The sequence below is a fragment of the Suillus clintonianus genome (genome assembly GCF_016758775.1).
Source record: "Suillus clintonianus strain FC179 chromosome Unknown DEU56scaffold_15, whole genome shotgun sequence".
NCBI lineage: Eukaryota > Fungi > Basidiomycota > Agaricomycetes > Boletales > Suillaceae > Suillus > Suillus clintonianus.
Genome location: NW_024539239.1, coordinates 100,443 through 120,127, shown reverse-complemented (window position 1 = coordinate 120,127; position 19,685 = coordinate 100,443). Strand labels below are relative to the sequence as shown.

General features: G+C 49.2%; 10 protein-coding genes across 10 annotated transcripts; 3 read left to right on the top strand and 7 right to left on the bottom strand.

Annotated features, from left to right (window-relative positions):
• Nucleotides 1–47: 47 nt before the first annotated feature.
• DEU56DRAFT_731178 (uracil phosphoribosyltransferase-domain-containing protein) lies at nt 48–1,083 on the bottom strand (the record flags this gene model as incomplete). Its single annotated transcript, XM_041348207.1, has 8 exons — nt 48–80; nt 132–200; nt 259–338; nt 389–508; nt 561–622; nt 685–794; nt 862–933; nt 994–1,083. 8 exons carry the CDS (start codon nt 1,081–1,083, stop codon nt 48–50), a joined length of 636 nt encoding a protein of 211 aa, XP_041211502.1.
• A 130-nt stretch (nt 1,084–1,213) lies between these two features.
• DEU56DRAFT_869939 (methyltransferase-domain-containing protein) lies at nt 1,214–2,610 on the bottom strand (the record flags this gene model as incomplete). The annotated part of the gene is made up of 5 exons (XM_041355594.1): nt 1,214–1,345; nt 1,399–1,495; nt 1,544–1,911; nt 1,968–2,049; nt 2,105–2,610. The coding sequence occupies 5 exons, from the start codon at nt 2,608–2,610 to the stop codon at nt 1,214–1,216; spliced, it is 1,185 nt and encodes a 394-aa protein (XP_041211501.1).
• Nucleotides 2,611–2,656: 46 nt separating this feature from the next.
• Nucleotides 2,657–5,604, top strand: DEU56DRAFT_785761 (uncharacterized protein). Its single transcript, XM_041352308.1, has 12 exons — nt 2,657–3,222; nt 3,275–3,385; nt 3,443–3,526; nt 3,586–3,618; nt 3,677–3,706; nt 3,764–3,927; nt 3,983–4,034; nt 4,087–4,497; nt 4,554–4,865; nt 4,921–5,023; nt 5,077–5,228; nt 5,283–5,604. The coding sequence occupies exons 1-12, from the start codon at nt 3,064–3,066 to the stop codon at nt 5,469–5,471; spliced, it is 1,800 nt and encodes a 599-aa protein (XP_041211500.1). The 5' UTR covers nt 2,657–3,063; the 3' UTR covers nt 5,472–5,604.
• Nucleotides 5,605–8,516, bottom strand: DEU56DRAFT_785751 (kinase-like domain-containing protein). The gene is made up of 10 exons (XM_041352307.1): nt 8,406–8,516; nt 8,022–8,343; nt 7,909–7,967; nt 7,820–7,857; nt 7,653–7,706; nt 7,579–7,597; nt 7,436–7,528; nt 7,252–7,384; nt 6,788–7,197; nt 5,605–6,738 (listed from the first exon to the last, which is right to left on the bottom strand). Exons 1-10 carry the CDS (start codon nt 8,431–8,433, stop codon nt 6,011–6,013), a joined length of 1,884 nt encoding a protein of 627 aa, XP_041211499.1. The 5' UTR covers nt 8,434–8,516; the 3' UTR covers nt 5,605–6,010.
• Nucleotides 8,517–8,587: 71 nt separating this feature from the next.
• On the bottom strand, nt 8,588–10,882 carry DEU56DRAFT_785721 (magnesium transporter NIPA-domain-containing protein). The gene is made up of 7 exons (XM_041352306.1): nt 10,760–10,882; nt 9,968–10,662; nt 9,821–9,914; nt 9,710–9,769; nt 9,415–9,658; nt 9,268–9,365; nt 8,588–9,218 (listed from the first exon to the last, which is right to left on the bottom strand). Exons 2-7 carry the CDS (start codon nt 10,633–10,635, stop codon nt 8,667–8,669), a joined length of 1,716 nt encoding a protein of 571 aa, XP_041211498.1. The 5' UTR covers nt 10,636–10,662; nt 10,760–10,882; the 3' UTR covers nt 8,588–8,666.
• A 93-nt stretch (nt 10,883–10,975) lies between these two features.
• DEU56DRAFT_785718 (WD40 repeat-like protein) lies at nt 10,976–12,977 on the top strand. The gene is made up of 11 exons (XM_041352305.1): nt 10,976–11,245; nt 11,298–11,399; nt 11,451–11,551; nt 11,603–11,660; nt 11,711–11,767; nt 11,818–11,913; nt 11,969–12,204; nt 12,259–12,462; nt 12,532–12,604; nt 12,653–12,791; nt 12,846–12,977. The coding sequence occupies exons 1-11, from the start codon at nt 11,117–11,119 to the stop codon at nt 12,914–12,916; spliced, it is 1,266 nt and encodes a 421-aa protein (XP_041211497.1). The 5' UTR covers nt 10,976–11,116; the 3' UTR covers nt 12,917–12,977.
• Nucleotides 12,978–14,073, bottom strand: DEU56DRAFT_785714 (transcription initiation factor IID, 31kD subunit-domain-containing protein). Its single transcript, XM_041352304.1, has 2 exons — nt 13,652–14,073; nt 12,978–13,593 (listed from the first exon to the last, which is right to left on the bottom strand). The coding sequence occupies exons 1-2, from the start codon at nt 13,943–13,945 to the stop codon at nt 13,093–13,095; spliced, it is 795 nt and encodes a 264-aa protein (XP_041211496.1). The 5' UTR covers nt 13,946–14,073; the 3' UTR covers nt 12,978–13,092.
• A 539-nt stretch (nt 14,074–14,612) lies between these two features.
• On the top strand, nt 14,613–15,608 carry DEU56DRAFT_785711 (FeS cluster assembly scaffold IscU). Its single transcript, XM_041352303.1, has 4 exons — nt 14,613–14,808; nt 14,869–14,927; nt 14,987–15,201; nt 15,256–15,608. The coding sequence occupies exons 1-4, from the start codon at nt 14,674–14,676 to the stop codon at nt 15,408–15,410; spliced, it is 564 nt and encodes a 187-aa protein (XP_041211495.1). The 5' UTR covers nt 14,613–14,673; the 3' UTR covers nt 15,411–15,608.
• Nucleotides 15,609–17,844, bottom strand: DEU56DRAFT_785706 (uncharacterized protein). Its single transcript, XM_041352302.1, has 10 exons — nt 17,448–17,844; nt 17,249–17,389; nt 17,094–17,195; nt 16,880–17,044; nt 16,683–16,823; nt 16,433–16,622; nt 16,244–16,376; nt 16,020–16,195; nt 15,849–15,959; nt 15,609–15,795 (listed from the first exon to the last, which is right to left on the bottom strand). Exons 1-10 carry the CDS (start codon nt 17,796–17,798, stop codon nt 15,677–15,679), a joined length of 1,629 nt encoding a protein of 542 aa, XP_041211494.1. The 5' UTR covers nt 17,799–17,844; the 3' UTR covers nt 15,609–15,676.
• DEU56DRAFT_785701 (uncharacterized protein) lies at nt 17,778–19,654 on the bottom strand. Its single transcript, XM_041352301.1, has 2 exons — nt 19,367–19,654; nt 17,778–19,311 (listed from the first exon to the last, which is right to left on the bottom strand). Exons 1-2 carry the CDS (start codon nt 19,619–19,621, stop codon nt 18,001–18,003), a joined length of 1,566 nt encoding a protein of 521 aa, XP_041211493.1. The 5' UTR covers nt 19,622–19,654; the 3' UTR covers nt 17,778–18,000.
• Nucleotides 19,655–19,685: the final 31 nt, after the last annotated feature.

The following is a 19,685-nucleotide window of genomic DNA, read 5'->3' as shown; positions in this document are numbered from 1 at the left end:
AATCCAGAGGGGGCATAATACATTCTCGTGATACATTGCTGCAGCCGTTACACCCGAATAGTATTGAAGAGACGGTCTCCCTGCGAAATATCTCGGAAATGCCAATTAAAGACAATAATAATGGAACTCACGGTGTCACCCAATCCAGGAGATATGAGGCCGTCAGCTGTGAGTTTAGGATCCACGGCTGCTACCCAAATCTGGAAAGACGAGTGTCAATTTTGGACATGAATTTGAGAACAGCAGAAGGAATGAGACCTCTAAGTCAGGATATTCAGCGTGTACATGATTGAGACCTTCTTCTGATCCGAGTACAACGAGCAGCTTGATCTTCGATACTGTCAGACGATAAGCAGCGCTTCGCCGTCGTGAAACGCAACGTTCTTACTGGGAACTCCCCAATCTATGATCATAGCAAGGGCAGCACACGCAGTGCCGCCGGTGGCAACCAAAGGATCAAGAAGGAAACACGTGTCTATGGGAGGGACCGGAGGAAGTTTCGAATAGTCTGCCACAGTAATTAGCCCGTTGTCATGCAGGAAGTTGACTGCGAATCTCACATTCAACAGGTTGAAGGCTGACTTTCTCTCGGTAGAGTCCAAGATGGTAAACTGGTGCTGTCCTACATGGCATACCCGTTGATACGTCAGAAGGCACAACTATGTTGTATATCCAGTAACATACGGGAAAAGGGACAGGAGTGCATCTGTCATGCCCAAGCCAGCTCGCAGAATGGGTGTCAACCCGATCTTGGGCTTAATGATTGTACCCGTGAAAGGACCAACTGGTGTTTGCTGGGCGATTTTATTAATACACAGGGAAACTAAGTTTTCAGCACGCATTCGCAGAGAAATTACGCACCCCTTGAAAGGTCTCCTCTTCCAGATCGCGCGAAGCCTCAATGCCCAAGATCAGGCTGATATCATGGATACCCTGCCTCAAACATGTTTGAGTCCCTGACCACTTCGCACAATAGCTGTTGCTAGCGCTCACCTCTCGGAAATCCTTTGAACTTGTGTTAGTCTGCCGCAGTTGTGACAATCGTGCGTTTACCAACGGGTGCGATAGAATATGGGTGGACATGCTTGTTCGGTACAAGCTAACTACATCGCGTCGAGCGCTGCAGCATATCGTGCCACTCGCAGCCAGTTGCCAATTTAGGAGTAGATCAAAGCCGCGGCCGTAGACTATCTGACTACAGAATTGAAATTCCTTATCTTCTTTTGTATTCGCAAGGTTTCAAAATGCAACTCTTCGACATCACTTTCGACCACTCGTTATCCGTCTTCGATGTGCGAGCTACTTTCTTGAATTCAAACAATGTAAAGTGACTGTTGTGATCGTCCTGGATAATGAAGAGACTCAGTCTGTATCACCGTGTACTCTGGATGCGCTCACCTTTGCTTTCATTTTGAATCCAATAGAGCTAATTAGCGACACAAATTCATCCACATCGGTAAAGCGACTGGCAACTTCCGCAATTTTCAGCTCACCCCTGGATCAAATTAAGCTGCCAAACATTATGTGATGGCGCAGGACGTACCCTGGTTTCAGCACCCTCCATGCTTCCCGGATGCACACAGGCCAGTTAGTTCCCATAAGGCTGAGGGCACACACAATCACATCCACAACTTGTGCTTCGCCTTCAGACATCTGAGACGATGAAGGCTCAGATCCGGGAAGAGGCACATGTGAGCATATGTCCGCCGCCACGATGTAGGCACCGTCGGATATTAGGTCAAAAGACAGTACTTTCAGCTTCTTCGGAGGAAGGCTGCGAGCAAGCGTGGCATCCCCGCAACCGAGATCTGCTATGATTGTGCTTTGAGGGTATGATGACAATTGAGAAATGTAATGTGACACAGGATTTGATGGCCACGACTGCACCTGGTGTCGAAACCCGGAGTGATACTGTGAACAGACGGATATGAAAGTTCTGTTGGGGATATGATGATTCAAATACACACATCATGAAAGACCGCTGGGTCTTCTTTCATCATTTTCACCGCCTCTGAGCTGTCGGACTTGTAGAGCAATTCATTTATCCACCTGCACCGTGACTACATGTGGTATGCGTTAGAACATCATGTATCAGAATACATACCTGAATCGAGCGCCATCAAGACTCTCTTTCATGCCCTTCTGCAAGCTTGTGAGGCCTGAGACATCATCGATTGCCGGCGACACGTTTTGTGACTGTTGCTCAGATTTTCCAGCATCAGGCTTCATGGTCTTCTTTTGCTTTATCTTCTTGCGCAACCCTGAACCCCCCTTCGCTGGTTGTTCGACTGTGCTCCCATTGATGGGCCCACCAGGGGAGGATGAAACCTTCTCCTTTCTCTTCTTAGAGGTTGCGTGTTCATCTTTAGCATCCAGTCCCCGAGTGGTCTTCGCGTGTTTCTTCTTTTTGTTCTTGGGCCCTTGCTTATCCTCCGGATTTCCAACACTTCCGAGCTTCTGCATAAGCTTGTCTAGGTTGACTTCGGCGGATTGCATTTTATGATCATCTTGAGCTGCAGGTCGCTTGCGTTTCTTGGAAGTTGACTGTGCCAAATTTGAAACTGGAGCAGTAGTAGGCACAGACCATCCTGGAACCTCGAATAGTGCCATCAAAAGTTGAAACAGTGACAAGTTGAAGAAAGGTCTGCCTTCAACTCCGCGAAAATGTATATTGATCCCGTTTCGTCGAGGCCACAGAATTCTTGCGTGAATCATATGCACATCACTGCAGTGATTTCACCATCAAACACGGATTCTGCACAGCTGAACCAGTACCAATCCTCTCGAGGTTCTGTGTGTCCCAAGTGATCCGCGCTAAACACTGTCACCACAACTCGCGGATATCGTGAGGAGGACACTCAGACGCGGCATGTAACTTAGGTTTTCTCCTACATCATAAGAATCACACACAGCATGAATAGGCTCTCCACTCTCGGCCTCGTGCTTCGCACCCTAGAACGAAACACGAGGCAGACGACCTAGAAGCTTCTTAACAGAAGCGTGCAGTGCTTATTTACTTACTGCCTCGATTTTGTCTCGAATCACCCAGATTCTCTCTATAGCATGTCTCTCAAAGGCAAAGAGAAGATGGCCGCTACGGGGACGGACCGCATCGATGGGACGCTGCCAACCAAAGACAGCGCACTCAAGCCGGGGCAGTCCATGTCTCGCAGGATGCAGCCGCCAAACGCTGTGCAAAGGACGGCGTCTTTTGCTTTTCTTGTAAGCGCTCGTTTTTCAGTAGATCTCTCAGTACGTAACTTCGCAATGCCAGCCAAAATCTCCAACAACTTCGCCTTCTATCTCTGCAAATCGAACCAACGGCAATACCGCGCAACCATCGATGCCAAATAATTCACACATATCCCTTGCGAGACAATCATTGGTTTGGCAAATCCTTTTTCATTGATAAATATAAACTCACAGCTTTTGTCTTTGCCAGTCTGGCACTCCTTCCCCACGTGCATTACACACCCCAATAATGCCCATTCTAATAACGCCAACACAAGTCACGCGCTCAGGAGAGGTAAGCCTCTGCTCCACAATCAGATATCGTCCCTTTATCTAAGAGAGCTGATCTCTCAGCTGAATGGACACACCGTCACCACCCCCAGTACCGTGAGTATATCTGCAAGCCCTGCACGTCATTAAAACATTTTTACTGAGACTCAAGCAGCGCTCTGTCGCTTCTCGGGATCCTGCCCATGTATGTCGCGTCTTTTCAGCGTATTCTCTGGGCTGACTCACATATGATCATATCAAGGAGGAGCTGGAGCTTCTTCATGACAGCATCAGTGACGTTCGGGGAAGATCCAAGGATCATGAACTTCGTACGGCCCCGATCATAACCCGTGATGCATATGTTGCGGCAGGTTATCGTGAAGGTGCTACGCAGTACGGTGTCTTAGGCAGTGTCTTGTCGATCCAGTAAAGCAGCCCCTGGTTTTTGCATTCGTAGACTGAATACTGATCCTTTTCACAGTCACAAAAATGTTCCATACAAGCCCGTGAATCCTCAGATTTATGTGAACACGGTATGCAACTTCTTCATGTGATACACGGCGTGATCATTTTTTCTTCCCCCAGAATGCACCCTTCTCTGCAGTGGTCTGTGGGGTTCAGGGCTCAGGGAAGTCCCACACAGTTTCTCTGCTTCTCGAGAGCATGTTTATTCCGAATATGCGCTCTACTGGCACCCTACAGAAGCCATTGTCGGGGCTCGTCCTTCACTTTGGAGAAGGAGGTCCCAGCTCTCGACCTAGTGAAGCTGCATGGATCAGCTCGTCCCACATCCCCGGTTTACAGACGCCGTCTGTTAAAGTCTACGTTTCACGTTCATCTTTAAACACCATGAGGGCTGTCTATGCGCCCCTGGGTGACGGGGTCACTGTTGAACCATTGTTCTTCAGTCAAGATGAGCTGGATGCACAAGCCTTTCTGTCCATGATGGCTGTCGGCTCCTCCGATTCGGCTCCACTCTACATCCAGGGTATTTTGGTGCGTGTTGTTGCGCTTTTGTACGACTTTCTTCTGTGACACTACTACTCCCGTAGTCGATTCTCCGTGACCTTGGGGAAAACTTCACTTACCCCGAATTTTTGCGGCAGTTGGATGTAAAGAAGGAATCATTTAACAATGCGCAGCTCGCAGGTCTTGAGCAGAGGATGGCGCTGCTTACCTCCTTTTTGAACCCAAATATGAAATCGCAGACCCGTTTCGCAGAGTCGCAGCTAACGATCATTGATTTATCAGACCCGTTCATCGACCCAGCGTCGGCATGTGGACTGTTTGAAATCATCACACGTCTGTTTGTCAGAGCGGATGTGGGGACTGGGAAAGTGCTAGTGGTTGACGAAGCTCACAAGGTTTGTACTCTGAAATTGGACCATTCGGTGTGATTGAACGATTTGATTGTCACAGTACCTGGCGCCAACGAAAGGCTCTTCTGGCCTGACCAAGTCTCTCCTGACATTGACCAGGGAGCAGCGTCACCTAGCGATGCGCGTTATCATCAGTACACAAGGTCTTTAACACTTGTATCTTTATCATGTTGAGGTTCTCACACCTTTCTGCCAGAACCTACGGTCGTACCACCTGTCCTGCTCGACCTATGTACTGTCGCGATTTTGCACCGGTTCTCCTCCCCAGCGTGGTGGGATCATTTGGCGAAGCATGTATCAGCTGATATATCAGCAGAAGACGCTTTTGATCGCGTTGTCAGACTTCAGGTGCGTTACCGAGCTCAATATATAGTACCGTATTTCAACCATGACGTTGCTCAGACCGGAGAAGCCATTGTGCTTGCACCCTCTGGCCTGGGAGTGTTTCCAGATGCACCTGACACTGCCAGGATGGGACATGTAGCCCCAGTGCCGAAGCTGGGCCTATTTGGTCGCCGCTACGTGCTCATGAAGACCAGACGTAGGGTAACGAGGGATGGCGGAGCGTCAATACTTGTGGTTGACGGCTGAGTCGTGCAAGAGCCCTTGGACTCGGCGCGATGTTCCATAGGTTGTCGAGTTGCCACTTGCAGATCGTGGTGAAGTCATCTAGATGTTGGCGCATGTTAGTTATCTTGTTTACGATCGTTGAAGCCTCCCTCCAATGTCATTAAGATGAAGTTTGCATGTACTACAGTGCAGTGTTTATGAAATACAAATGCGGGGGACAACAGTTATGTAAAAGAAACAACAGAGTAACATGTTTGGAACAGGAACAACTAATTAATCAGTATGTGCCAGTATGTGCGAATGTTCCATGCTAGGCGAGAATGTAGAACCGCAATGATTGAAAGGAAAAGAATTCTATGGTACTTGAAGATATTATATTGATGAAAGCAAGCTCGGTAGGAATTGGTTGAAAGGCGGTGAGAGAATACTGTGAGGGACAGTGAATAAGTGGTATCAAGTCTGCAAGCCGTCTGTCAACATACGTCCCGAGGAACATAAACAGTCTGCTAAGGTCGCAGAGACAGAAACATGATTGCTAACCTCACAGCTGGTCATCGACATCAGACAATCCGCATGGGACTTCCAGGCGGAAACGAGTTGTCATCTACGTGGACAGCGTGCGATAGCGGACTTGACTCCGCCACACCACCAGCACCTGCCACCTTCTTACTGCGACGGCCGAGTAAGGTTGCGTTGTCCATATCTAACTGGAAACCTTTGCCACCGGGTTGACGGCGACCGCGATCTCTCGGGCCTGCGCGGCCATCCAAAAGACTACGATCAGCTTGATTAGGTCCGCCGATTACGTTGCGCTTTGCGACGGTCTTTGCTCCGGCGCCAGGTAACCCACCCTGTGTAAACTGTAGGGGTGCACGTGTCTCAAGCTCCCCTCTCTTGGTTCGTGCATCATGTACGAGGACTTTGTCATCGACGTCGTCTTCCTCGTCCTCATTAAGCCCATGCAGAAATCCTCGGGTGCCAGCGCCGCCACGACCGTTGTATGCCCGCCGACGCGCACCTTCTTCTTCCATACGGTGGACCGCGTATGTAATGTCGAATGCTTCCTTGAGCGTCGCGAGACCAGGAGAACGAGCCTCTAACACGCCACCACGAGCAGCCGCAAGCAGAGGTGAGTCGAGTGGAGGAGAATTGGCATAAACAAGCGGAGTGGGTGGTTTTGGTGGTGGTGGAGCAGGAGCGGCGGTGCACCATGGGTGAGCAAGGAACTCATCTATGGTATATCTCTGAGCAGGGTCCACACATAACAGATGTTGAATGAGATCCTTCGCTGGGCGGCAAGTCAATAATCACATTTTGGCGAAATGTCAAAATAATACCAGAATGGCTAATATCATCCCACCACGGGCTCAAGAATGTGTAATATCCTCGAGCAACTTTCTCTGTGAGAACATTGATACTCTCGTCGTAGAACGGTGGAAACCCGCAAAGGAGTGTGTAAAGCACGCAGCCAAGTGCCCACATGTCCACACTTTGTGAATAACGCTCATCCTTGACGATTTCGGGGGCAGTGTAGCCAACAGTTCCGCATGGCGTCATCGTTTCTTCATTCCATATAACTTTTGATAAGCCAAAGTCTGCGATCTTGATTCGTCCGATTCCACCTCCACCAACGCCTGGGATAAATTCGCCTTCATCATCCTTTTCCTCGTCATACGGACGTTGTACGGGACTTTTTGAAGGAATGATGGGTATCCGCTCGAATAACAAATTTTCCGGTTTGATGTCGCTATGACACCCGAATATCAGCCGGACGTCATTGCTCCACAGGAAATGCAGATACCGATGTACAACACCACGTTCCTCGTGAAGATAGCGGATACCTTGGGCAACCTGGAGAATGACGTGTCTTGCTAAGTTCTCACTGAAATACGTCAGCTTGACAATCTGGTGGAACAACTCCCCGCCCTCCATGACTGCGTGCGATTATGAGTTAACGACGCGAGAGATATCGCAATCACGCCTACGTTCCATAACCAGAAAATAGTATTCCGGTGACTCGGAAAATGAGATCAACTTTACGATCGATGGGTGATTTGTTCCCCTCATGATTTGCACCTCTTGAATCTAGATCAGTGCTGGGAATGATCCGAAACAATGACACGCCTACCTTTCAGAATATTGGCTCGCTACGGGAAGATAGCAAGATTAGCGTTTGCAGAACCATTCGATTCCAAATGTCACCTCTGTTACGCGCGGCTTTTTCTTGAATTGGATACTGAGATGTTTTTCGCCGGCCTAACAGAGGGACAACAAGACACAAGCAGGGCAGTGTCATGAACCGATGTAGTGGAGGAGTAGGGAGGACAATGTATGTGAACTATACGAGGGGCGGGGTACCATCCACTTACCTGCGAAGCATTCAGCTCAAATTTGCGAACAACTTTCACTATGATCAAATGATCAGCCGGTTAGCTGGAGAGAAAACGAGGAAGCAAACCTGCGACTGTCTGCCCAGTTGTTAGATCTATTGCCTTGTAAACATTCGAAAATGCGCCGCTAGGTGATATGTCAACTTTGAATACATATAGTGACTGGTGATACGACACTCACTCTCCCATCTTATCCAGTAGCTTGAAGTTATCCAAGCCTTTGTAGGTGGGCAGTTTGTTCTTTGGCTCTAGATCCTCAGGTACAGACATGTTGATTTGTTGATGCCGGGTATCAGGTGGAGGCTGAGGTGTGTTCTCAGGCTGCTGCTGTTTCTCAGGGTGATGCTGTTTCTGAGAGTCCTGTTCAGCTCGGAGCTTTGCCTGCTGCTGCGACTCCTGTGGTTGCTGTCGATGTTGTGGCTGGTGACCTGACTCCACAGATGCCGTGTATGGCTGGGGGTCAGATTCAGGATGCCGATGATGATGATGTTTGCGTATGAGATCTGGAGGAAGTGGTTGCGGAGTTAGATGGCTGCCTTCCAAAAGAAAGACGACAAAAATATACTCTTGAAAGCGTCTACGACAGCGGGCATGGTTGTAAAAATTGTGGTGTCCAAGTAATCCGGACAAGTGAGGTTGGCGGTACGGGTGCGTCCTTCTCACCGAAGCCTTTTTGTTGTTCCAGCCCTCCAAGGTGACGTCACTGTAGCGACTCCAGTCACGTCACTGCCTCTTTCCTAATTTCGGCAGTTTTTGGGTTAAAATAGTGTATGAACTCTATATTTGCAATGAACTAGATAGTGTATTCAGCATTTTCACAATATTGTCATCGGCTGCTTCCAGCAATGCTTCCACTTTCCACGTCTCGATCCCAATAATCTGCGCGATCCCTTGGCGGGGTATGAACAAGTAGCAGATTTCGTGCAGGAGAATACCCTGCCAAGCTCACCGTGCTATGCTTGTTCCTGAGCACCGGGGTCTCACGCGCAGCTCCTCTCGGTATTACAAGAGCCGAGCGACTTCGCGCATTCAACGAGCCTACAGGAACGCCCCGCACGCTTCCACTCGGTGCGTTTGGCTCGCCTGCGTCGCCTGTTTGCCTGTTAACCTCATTGGTGGCCTGTCCTCCTACTTCGGAGTTGTTGCCATTGGTCCACGCTATGATGAACACCCCCGCGAATGTCGCACCACAACCATACGTAAACGTTACCATCTGGTGGAAAGTAGCCCGCTGAAAGTCCTTGTAAAGGACAGCGGATCCGATGACGGCGGACAACGTGAACAGCACAAATTGCGTAGGTATCACAATCTTGGAGTCAAAACGCTTCAACGCACGGTTCAAAAACCGGATTTGGAGAATTCCTGTGATGATTAAGACCTGGAGAGGATCAGCACATGCAACTATATGGAAAGTAAAGCCAAGGTACCGCAAGGACGGGATAGGTTACCCACTCCGCAAACACTTTGGCCCATTCTTCCGTCAGCAGCGTGGAGATAGCCTTAGTCGCTAGAACTGTGAATCCACCTGACGTTGTTATGAGCTCATTTGTTTTGATTCAAACCGACAACCTCACCAAATATTGCGCAAAGCCCGATGTCAACAACTACAATTCGCCGGCCGTAACCACCTTCGCTAAGTCCCGCTAGTACCACAGCCCCTACCAGGTATATAATGGTGAATATTACAAACGAACGTTGTGATATAGCCGCAATCAGTGCGTCTGGTGTAAGTGGCGGTGGACTTTCATCAGGGGAAGGCGTAGAAAGAACGACGGTGATCGCTCCTATCATTGCAAGTAAGATGCCAGCGAGATCGTGCTGAAAACCCATGAACATGATAATTCTGCCGCAGCCCAGGTACAATCTTACCACACGAAAACGCTCCTTCAAAATGAGTGGAGCGAAGAAGCAGTTTGCAATGAGTGCGAACTAGAAGTTAACAATCAGTAAAGATAGAACCAGCTGACAGAACCAACCTACGGTGCCTAGAGGAGCGACTACAGACGCCGGTGCAAATGCATAGGATATGAAGTTGCCCGTCTCTCCGATGTTCATTAAAATGAATCCAGACCACCTGGAACAATATTCGATATCGGCGGCAGGACGTCCCAGAATTAAAGAACTAACCATATCTTCGAACGCAAGTAGTCACTCTCCGTGCCTTCTTCTTCCCAGAGCTCAGGCGGGGGAGATGCGCGCCTGTCATTGCCGTTCAGTGCAACTATGCGCTCTGCTGGGACCACGTCTACTGGAATCGCCAACGTTTCTTGGGTGAGTGATACACTTTCATTAATGCCACCATGCAGACTGAGATGGAACGGCAGAAAACGCGACGCAAAGCTGGGCTTCCTTTGAGGCTGTCCTGGTCTCCGTCCACGCACCGAAGAGGTGGTACTCTTCCTGCTCCTCGAATCATCGCGTCGAGTCCCGGATGAGGCACTAGTGCCATAGCGTGCACGCGAACGACTGGCGGAACAGCCCTGGATCAAGGGCTGTGTCTCGGACTCACGGGAGCAGGCAGCGGGATCGCCAGAAGGCCTCTGATCGGGTGATCTAGAATGCAGCCCATCGCCCGATACACGGAGTTCGCGTTCCATTCTCGCCTGTTTCTGTGCTTTTTCAAGTCGGATATGTGCAAGCTTTTGCAAGTTAAGCGCAAGCGAGATAAGGACGTTCCCCGCAATGGCTACGGTGATGCCGATAACTGTCTGCAACGTGAGGTGCGGCAGGTAAATACCCGGTTCATCGACGCTGGCCATGTGGTTCCTGCCCTCGGCCCATGATGACAGATCCATATCCGCAATAAATCAATGACAAACAGCCTGATGAGAGCAGTTTCAGGACAGCATGGTCAAGACCGTCAACATCCCCTCTGACTGTCAGTGACCTGGCCATTTTGATAAGAACGGAATTACTGACGGAGGAAGGTCAGTCTATGGTATCGTCGCGGCCTACGGTCGTCTGCAACTGCAGACTTTGCGTGTCAGACGTCGTGCGCAAGCGCTACAACTTGAACTTAGTACGATCCGTGTTGAGCTTATTAGAGGTCATACAAGGTTAGGATATTACATAAGTACTTTTATGACCGCACGTGTTTGGAAGGTGATTCGCACGTTTATTAGTTGCAATGCACACGTCGCGCGTCCTGAGGCCAGTTGCAGGCTATTAGTCCGTCAGAGCTGCACTGCGTCACCCACCCCGTGCTATATCAACTTCAGTTTCACTGTAACACCCCTCTATATTACGCTCTTTTCACTTAGTCGACGTGGCCTTACAATGCGCGCGCAGCATACTACTCACCCGCTTCCCGCGTTTCCAGTGTATTCATGTGCGTTCGTGGCCTCCGACCAGATGGTTGTCGGAGGCGGAGGCGGTGCTGCCAAGACCGGAATTAAGAACAAATTAGTGAGCACCCTGGAGCTATGTTCAAACTTACAGTCTGACATATGTGGGATAGAGGCTATTCAATGTCTCCCAAGACAGACAGCTCGAAATGCTCTGTGAGCATGAGCTGGAGAAAGGCGAGGATGCCCCTATGAGTATTGCAGCTCATCCAGAGGTCTGTCATGCTACTGTATTGACGACGAATAACGTTTTCAAGCATCCATAGAGCAGAAGCTTTGCCTGTGGAATTAATAGCTCCGAAGAACGCTTAGAGAAGGGTGAAAATGAGAACTGCAGGGTGTTTTCGATTAGTGATTCTGGAAATGCGTGCGATCGGTCGCGTCTATGTGTATTCACAATGCTGATCATTCCCTATAGCTTAACCAAGGGAGCTACACGAGGTACCTTGCCCTCGGGAGCTGTTGAGGACTACCAGGTAGGCCATTCTTTATTGAGATTACTCTATATCTTACATGGACAATACAGCGCGTGACAGTATTATCACCGGACGGAAAATTTCTGGCAGTGGCCGGCGAACGTGATGTAAAAGATACCATTACCGTTTGTCTGCGCGGACTAAATTTGTGTTGTAGTTGTCTCTTCTCGCGTATCCTTCCCTTTCTCCCGTCGCTCAGTCTGTCCAAGTACCCAAAGGCGAAATTTACGATGTGACATTCTCATCGACACACGTGCGTCTTCACCTCGTTCATCCCACCTCGTGCTCCTCACAACGTTTTCTCTCAGCTTGTACTAGCCACCAGTCTGAACCTGTTCGTATATGCACTTCCAAAGCCGCCTTCGGAAGACATTGAGAAAACGCCGAAGAAGAAAAAGGGAAAGCAAAAAGGCAAAGGCAAGGAGAAGGATGTGCCTTCTAGGACACCGAGTCAAACTCCTGAACTGCGGCTTGTGGACACGATCGACATTCCTTCTGTTCCTGGCGCTCCTGCACAGTCCGTTGTAACATTTCGCGCAGTGCGGTAAGTAAGCTCATTGACATTCGCATGTTGCGGGATTATAAATATTTGTTGCAGCTTTCACCCTTCAGATTACAAAACGCTGTATACGGCCGTCAATACTGTCGCGCCTCGCGCGAAAAAATCAAAGACGGCCAAAAAGCAGGCTTACATATTGAAATGGAGAGTCGACCTAAGTGAAGAGCAGAATTCTGCTCGGTCCATATCAATGGAGGGCTCTCGCAAAGCGGGTGAAGGTGGCTTGACGTGTTTTGACGTTAGGTTCGTGATTATTCATGTCGAATGCCCGTTGTAATCGTGTCCGTCTCTGACATTCCTTGTTCTTTTCAGCCCCAATGGGAAGTTCCTTGCTTTCGGTTCATCAGATTATTCGTTGGGAATGGTGGACAGTATTACTCTCAGCGTAAGTCAATAACGACCGCTGAGATCATGCGCTTATATCGAACCTTAGCCGCTCTTGTCTATACTCAAAGCTCATGAGTTCCCTATCACCACCGTTCGCTTTAGCCCTACTTCAACGTTGCTCGTATCCGGTGGTGTTGACAACTCGATACGGATCGTCACTGTGCCAGAGAAGTTTGCTAGCCAATGTAAGCTTTTCCGATTGAACCTTAATGGCAGTGAAGTTGACAAGCAATTTGCAGCATGGAATATGATTATTTTCATTATTCTGGCCCTTCTTGTCATATTGGTGGCAGTTTTGTTGCAAAAGTAGGCGTCATGTCACCATCAGGACGTTCAATGCAGCGGTTAGTCTACGGACCTTGTGTTGGACTTTATCCACAGGCATTTATGGTTCATTATCCCAGCATATACATATTAGAGTAGGCTATAATACATACTCAAAGCACACTCTCAACCGTCGCAAGAAAACCAAGAGTGATAAAGTCTCTAGTCATAATCATCCTCCTCAACAAGTTTCCGCTTCACGCCGTTTGTTTGCGTTTCTCCCGTAGTCTGCACCTCCTCCATTGCGTCATCACCTGAAATATCGTCATCATCATCACCCTCGCCGCCAAATAGACCATCCGCTTCCTCGGTATCGCTGTTTTCTTCCAGTGCTTCTGCTGCAACGACAGGTGCAGGTGTGCCAGCGCTGATGTCAACATCAGTTGGTGTAATGGGAGCTGCACTGGTGTATGGTATGGCAGCAGGCTCCATGTCAGCATCCTCATCCTCATCTTGACCGTCCGGCAGCTCCTCCTCGTCTTCCTCCTCAATCTCTTCGACCTCCTCGTCGTAAAGTTTCGCGTCTGGAGGTGGTTTATTGGGCACGAGATCAAAGTTGACAGCAGTAAGCGTCTCAGATGCGGGTGGGAGCCTGACACCGAATACTTCTGGAACAGAAGGAAGTGGTGTAGCATTTGTCTGAGATGCTAATGATAAAATATACTGCAGAAAGGCGTTTGAGGACGGAAGTCGAATGAAGCGGACAGTATCATCAGCACACCTCCTTGGGTACACGACCACCAAACTCCCAACCCACGCGAGCTTGTATAGCGAGAACAATATCATCCATCTCTATCTTTGACGCGCCGGAGCGCCCTGCATGCTCTGCGTATACCTGTGCATCAGAAAGTACTTGAGCGGTATATCGATGAGCGAATTCCAGGAGTTGATGTAAAACGCCTAGCTGGGCATCTTGTACCGTTGGTGTGGATGCAAGGAGAAGAGCGATTGCTCTGGCTGTGGGGGGAAGGGTGTCAGCAGGCTGTTGAGCCGCTGAAGGACGCGCCAGAGACATTGAACTTGACTGAAGAAAGGAGGATGAGGATACCCGATAGTATGGTTGACAGGAATGGCAATATCTTCCCACGAGCCATGATCGATCACTGCATATCCACGTGTCCGAATCCTTGAAACCGATTGGATCTGGCAGCATTCTGTTCATGAACTGTTGCAATTGTAGCTGCTAGTTTGCGTGTGTTTCCGCCCCCCGTTGTGGTGTGATTTATGACCACAAGACATAACACACGTTGCACGCACCTGTGGTAAGGGCGATAACAATTCAATTCACGGAAGTAACTACGTCGCAGGCAATGTCTATGATATAGGACCTCTCAGTACAAGGCTTGGCGGTGCGGTCCGAGTCGAGCACGGAGATTAGGTGGTACTACGTAGGTCAAGAATAGGCCGCCTTCTCCAGGGACTCTATGAGTGAGCTGCGGGCCCGCGGAGACCAACGGCCTGCCGCATTCATATTGATTATTGATAAACCGGAAAGGCTCTTGAGGACACAGCGTACGACGAATAATACAGGGTGAGTGGCGCCGTCGATGACGCGTTGACGCGTGCGACGACGGAAGTGCGATCTGATCCACTGAGTATCAACAGACCAGACCAAAAAAAGTGATCAGATAAGCAAAATCTTTGTCAGATAAGATTCCCACTGTAACGTTATTCGAACTCCGAAAACCCTTTCTTAGACGCTCCGGAATTGAATCTTCTCGCACTTCTCTTTCATCATCCACCATGTTCCGTTCAGCACTCACAAAGACTGGCCTCAGAACTGCAATAGCACCAAAGGCTGCAAGAGCTGGTGTAGCACCAGTGCTCGCCCGTGGTTACCATGAGAATGTCATTTCGCATTACGAGAGCCCAAGAAATGTAAGTGTCGTGTTTTCTATCGTTCGGTTGCGACGACTCATTGTGCTCCCGCTATTCCAGGTAGGCTCTCTACCTAAACATGACGCTGATGTCGGTACTGGGTTGGTCGGAGCACCTGCGTAAGTATATTCTCATTATTTTGTTTACCTTTCCATTCTGACAACCGCCTGTGGATCAGTTGTGGAGACGTCATGAAGCTCCAAATCCGTGTAGACGAAAGCGGCATCATCAGTGATGTCAAATTCAAGACGTTTGGTTGTGGCAGCGCCATCGCTTCGAGCTCGTATATGACTGAGCGTGTCAAGGGTCTCACCCTTGAGGAGGCAGGGAAAATCAAGAACACTGAAATTGCAAAGGAGTTGTGTCTTCCCCCTGTGAAGCTTCATTGCTCCAGTGAGTATTTTCTCACAGTACATTCGTGAACACATTTGACACGGATTGTTTCAGTGCTGGCAGAGGATGCTATTCGTTCTGCCATTCGGGATTATCGGTCAAAGCGGAGTAAACTAGCCGAAGGTCACAAAGCGGGCTTCATCGATGTAACCCAGAGTGCAGTTACCGGGGAGACAGTGGCCACAGCACATCCCGGTATGACTGCATAAATAAACATTTTCTCAGGCCGGCGTTTTTCCATGTGCCTTCCTCGCGCACGTCCCTTCGTTTCGTTTGTTTCGCATATCCATGTTCGCATCAATTCCTGCATTTATGTTCACATATTCTCAAAATGTCCTAGGTTGGATGATAAGTACTAGTAGTTAGTTGTATTACCACGTCCCAACGATAGTTTGCATTTTATAAATGCCATGCGTGCTACTTAGAACGAGTGATGCTACATAGTGTGCATAAGATAGATGCGAAAAGCCCAGCCTTATACCTTGCTACTGGTGCCTTTCTGTCCCACAAATGAGAAATTCCCGGATGCAAACCAGCGCTCATTAGCTTCCTTCACTCGCTGAGCAGCGGCAGCACTATTTGTTAGCTCGAAACCTATGAGAAGTTTTCAGTAGTCCATTCCACGACGACTCCACAGCGGTTCTCACCTTGCACAGGTGTGACCGTCAGTGATGTCGCTGTTCCGGATGTTGACGATCCGCCTTGTGCCGCGCGCGTGAGCGCTGCAGTGCGCAACTTGTTGGCTTTCGAGAGTTTTGCTGCCGAGGCCGAAGCGTTTCAGGTCTCCAAAAACGTGGAACGGGAGGTAGGGTACTTACCACGACTCTTCGCCTCTCCCATACCAGCCCGGACTTTACCCGTGCCGACGCCAATCATTCCCAGACCCTTAGTCTGATCAAATGCGCCAACCTCCTCCTCAGCCTCACCAAATGCCATTCGATTCTGCAGCTTGCGGAGTTCCGTCTGCGCATACGCTTCTTTCGCTTTGCGCGCTCTACAAGTGTGTCAGTATGAACGACGTCAAATCCGATGGATGGCTTACCGCTTGCCGCCTCTGCGTTTCTTCGGTCCGTCGTTAGGTATTGGAAGTGCCTTCGTGGTTTTAGCAGGTGGGGGCGCAGCCAGCCGATCGATGTGTTTTTCGATTTTTTCTCGAAGCTCTTCACCATATGAGCCTGGGCATACATACCATCAGCCAAGGATCCATCACCGCCCACGAAACTAAACCGACCGTCTCTTCGTGTCCGTTCAAGGTCCATGCGTGCAGCCAGGACAGATTTTGCTCCAACTGTTCGCTGAATCTTGAGTTGGTATTCAGCTGGCGTCATCTGTATCAAGTCAGACTGGTAGACGAAACCAGTGTGCCGCCGTTGAGTAAAAGTCGAGAAACCTAACGAGATTTTCTTCTGGGCGCCTAGCAGCTACATGGAATTTGTGAGATGTGTGATGTAGGAGTGCTACTAAGTAAAAATGGCGCATACATGAACATTACATGCTGGCATTTTGGCGAGGGGACCGAGGCCGCCTGCCACACCGAGTAATTTTGCAGCTGTAGTGGTACCAACGATGGCTGAAAGATTTGGTGCCAGAACATTCATTCTTGAGCTGACGTACATGAAAATCTGTTTCCCCCTTCATTAGCTACCATATTTATCGCACAGAAGAGAGAACGACTTGCCCTTTTACGTGCCTCCTCAAGTTTGTCTGCAAGGTCACAGGCTTTCTCGACAGCAGCCCACTGGGCGTCCGTGAGTGTTTGACCGGTTGTCGTTGTTGCAGTTATGAGAACACTCATGACCACTGCAGGCGGAAGAACGCCTGCAAGGTCAGCTTTTGTGGGGTCCTGTTAAGTCGACAGTGAGCAGGATGGTATACGGGGAACCCGTTCTTACCTCTGTATTGGCGAGAACGCGAACCGCGCGGACATACTGCGCTGGGTCTGGGACGAGCTGCTCCAATTCAGGAAACTTTGCCGCATAATGGTCACGTATGAACTACAAACGCGAAGTCAGGGGGATGAATGAACATCAACAACCACGAACCATACCTTGTGCACCACGAGAATTTCATTGTCTACATCCACGGACAAATTATTTGCTTGCACGATGAGAGTGTATTCCGGGTTCAGATGAGCGGGTAATGACATCGCTTCCGGCGTGCTGGGGTTGGCTTGGTATTTCTCAATTTCCTGAGCGCGTCGCAAGTCAGCTCAAGCATGGGTCCATCTAAGAGGCATCAACGCATGCCTTTAAGATGTCTGCCATTCGTTTACTGCCTTCTAGCTTCGCTACGGAGCTCACGTCCTCGATCCCTCCCAAGTCCATTTGCTGTACATCCTCTGCATCAAGTTCATCTGCAGGTTTAATGCCGCCTTCGAGGACCAATCCGGCGGTTTCGTCTGCAGAGGCCTCTTCTTCCTCAGCATCGACCTCCTCCTCTGACATGTTTGCATCCTCGACAGCTTTTCTCTTCAGTCCGTTGGTGATGCCGTTACTCGTGGAGGGCGCAGCTGCTGGGGCGGGCTCGTCATATTCCTCAGCGCCACCATCTGACAGATCGTCAATGTCAGCGAGGAGTTCGTCGGCTAGTCCGCTCATTAGGAGAACTGTTCTTCAAGACGAGGTTCAAGTTAAGTCGAAGGTGCTATGACGTAAGCAAATGAAAGATCATCCCCTGCATATGAAACCACTATGATACAGACTGAATATTCCAAAGAGTATGTAAGTTGAATGTATAGTATGTATATAAATGTGCGGATTGAGGTATATATACCTAGATTGATGTCCTCTTCTAAATTGCCTAACAAGTGATTAAAAGCTGCTCCTCTTCTTCCGCGTGCAAGAGTTTCGAGGCCTCGTGCCACTTCTCTGCATACTCCCGTTGATCGTCCAGTGCATGTATCCACGAGTATCGTATATGAGCTGTACGCGGTATGACACCAGCCAAAAATGCAGCCACTTTTGCTGCATCGTGGATTTTCGAATAAGTAACATCGAGGGTAGAAAGGTGCTGGTGGGTAACATCTCCGACCCAGGACTGATCGTCTTGTTCTTCAACCAAAGAAAAATCGATTTCAAGTGTTAGCTCCGTCAAGTTGGGGCAGTGCTTGAGGAAACACATTAGTCCAATTGGAGTCATCGACGACGGCAGAGGATTGTCTAGAAATTTGTTCAGCACGAGATGCACGATATCTGGCCATGCCTGTGCCAGTTCCAAAGCGGCGACATCATCCAAAGAGATCCCACACCCAACATCAAGATGTACGTGCGTTAATCGTTTGAATGACAAAAGCGGGTGGAGCTCCTCCAGCTTCATGACAGGGATTGAGTCAAACATGCGATGTGGAGGGCGTTCTGCAACCATGATATGGAGGTGACGAAGGGAGTAGTGATTGACGGAAGTGGAGAGGCGACGAAACAATTGTGCCAAAACGAATGTTCCTGTATGGTCATCGCTGCAGATCGAGAGGTTTGTAAGGTTGTTCCGCATTCTGCTCACGAGGTCGACAGCAGATGTGATGTTTTGTGCATGCACGCCAAGTACTTGAAGGTGTTGAAACGGAAGCTCGTTCTGGAATTCGATATTTGGCTGGAGAGCAAATTTAAGCTCTACCAGAGACGGTAGGCGTGACAAATGGTCCAAAACTTGGGCATCGAGGACTCCGCAGTGTAATGTAGTGAGATGGGGCAGGTGGCAAAGAGTTTGAGAAACGGAGTCGCGAAGATGATTTGAAAGGGCTACTGAATGTACGGTCAATTGTCGTAAAGAGGGACACGCAGGGGCAATCGAGGAGATGAACTGTTGCAGGCTAGGAAGTGGCGAGATGGCCCAGACCTCAAGGAAAAGAGAAGTGAGGGACTTGGTCATAATTCGACTGATGAGCCTCAAGTCGCCCTCGTCATAGATAAGCCACTCAAGGTATGTGAGATTTGGCAGCAACGGTTGGATGGGATCCATAGAGGCGAGAGAAACGAGTAATTCATCGTCAATGTCAACCATCAATGTTTTCCTGCGGCGTATGTCCTGATTGGCAAGACTGATGTGACGTATGCGTAAAGCATACTTATGGAAGATATTCCAGTCATCTTTGGTCAAGTTCCTATGAAGTTTCTAACAAATACACGGTGTTAGGAATATGGAACAGAAGAGGGAGAGATGCTCTTACTAAATGAATACAGCCTGACTGAGACCTGCTAGAGTCTCCGCCCCACAAATCATGTGGCATACACTGAATCGCTCTCGCGATAGTGCCAAATTGTTGCCAGAGGACATCCAAAGCTACATCATGAAAAGTACGACAAGTCCTTGCGAGAGCAGCAAGAGTAGCTTGAGAGACATGTTTTCCGCGGCTTGTGTCAAGGACAAAAATCCAATAAAAGACAGATAACTGTATCTCCGAGATATACAGACATTGAGCCATACGTCGTCGCGTCCAAGGACGCGAAGTATTAAGTACTGCGTTTGCTTTTACAGCATTCCGAATT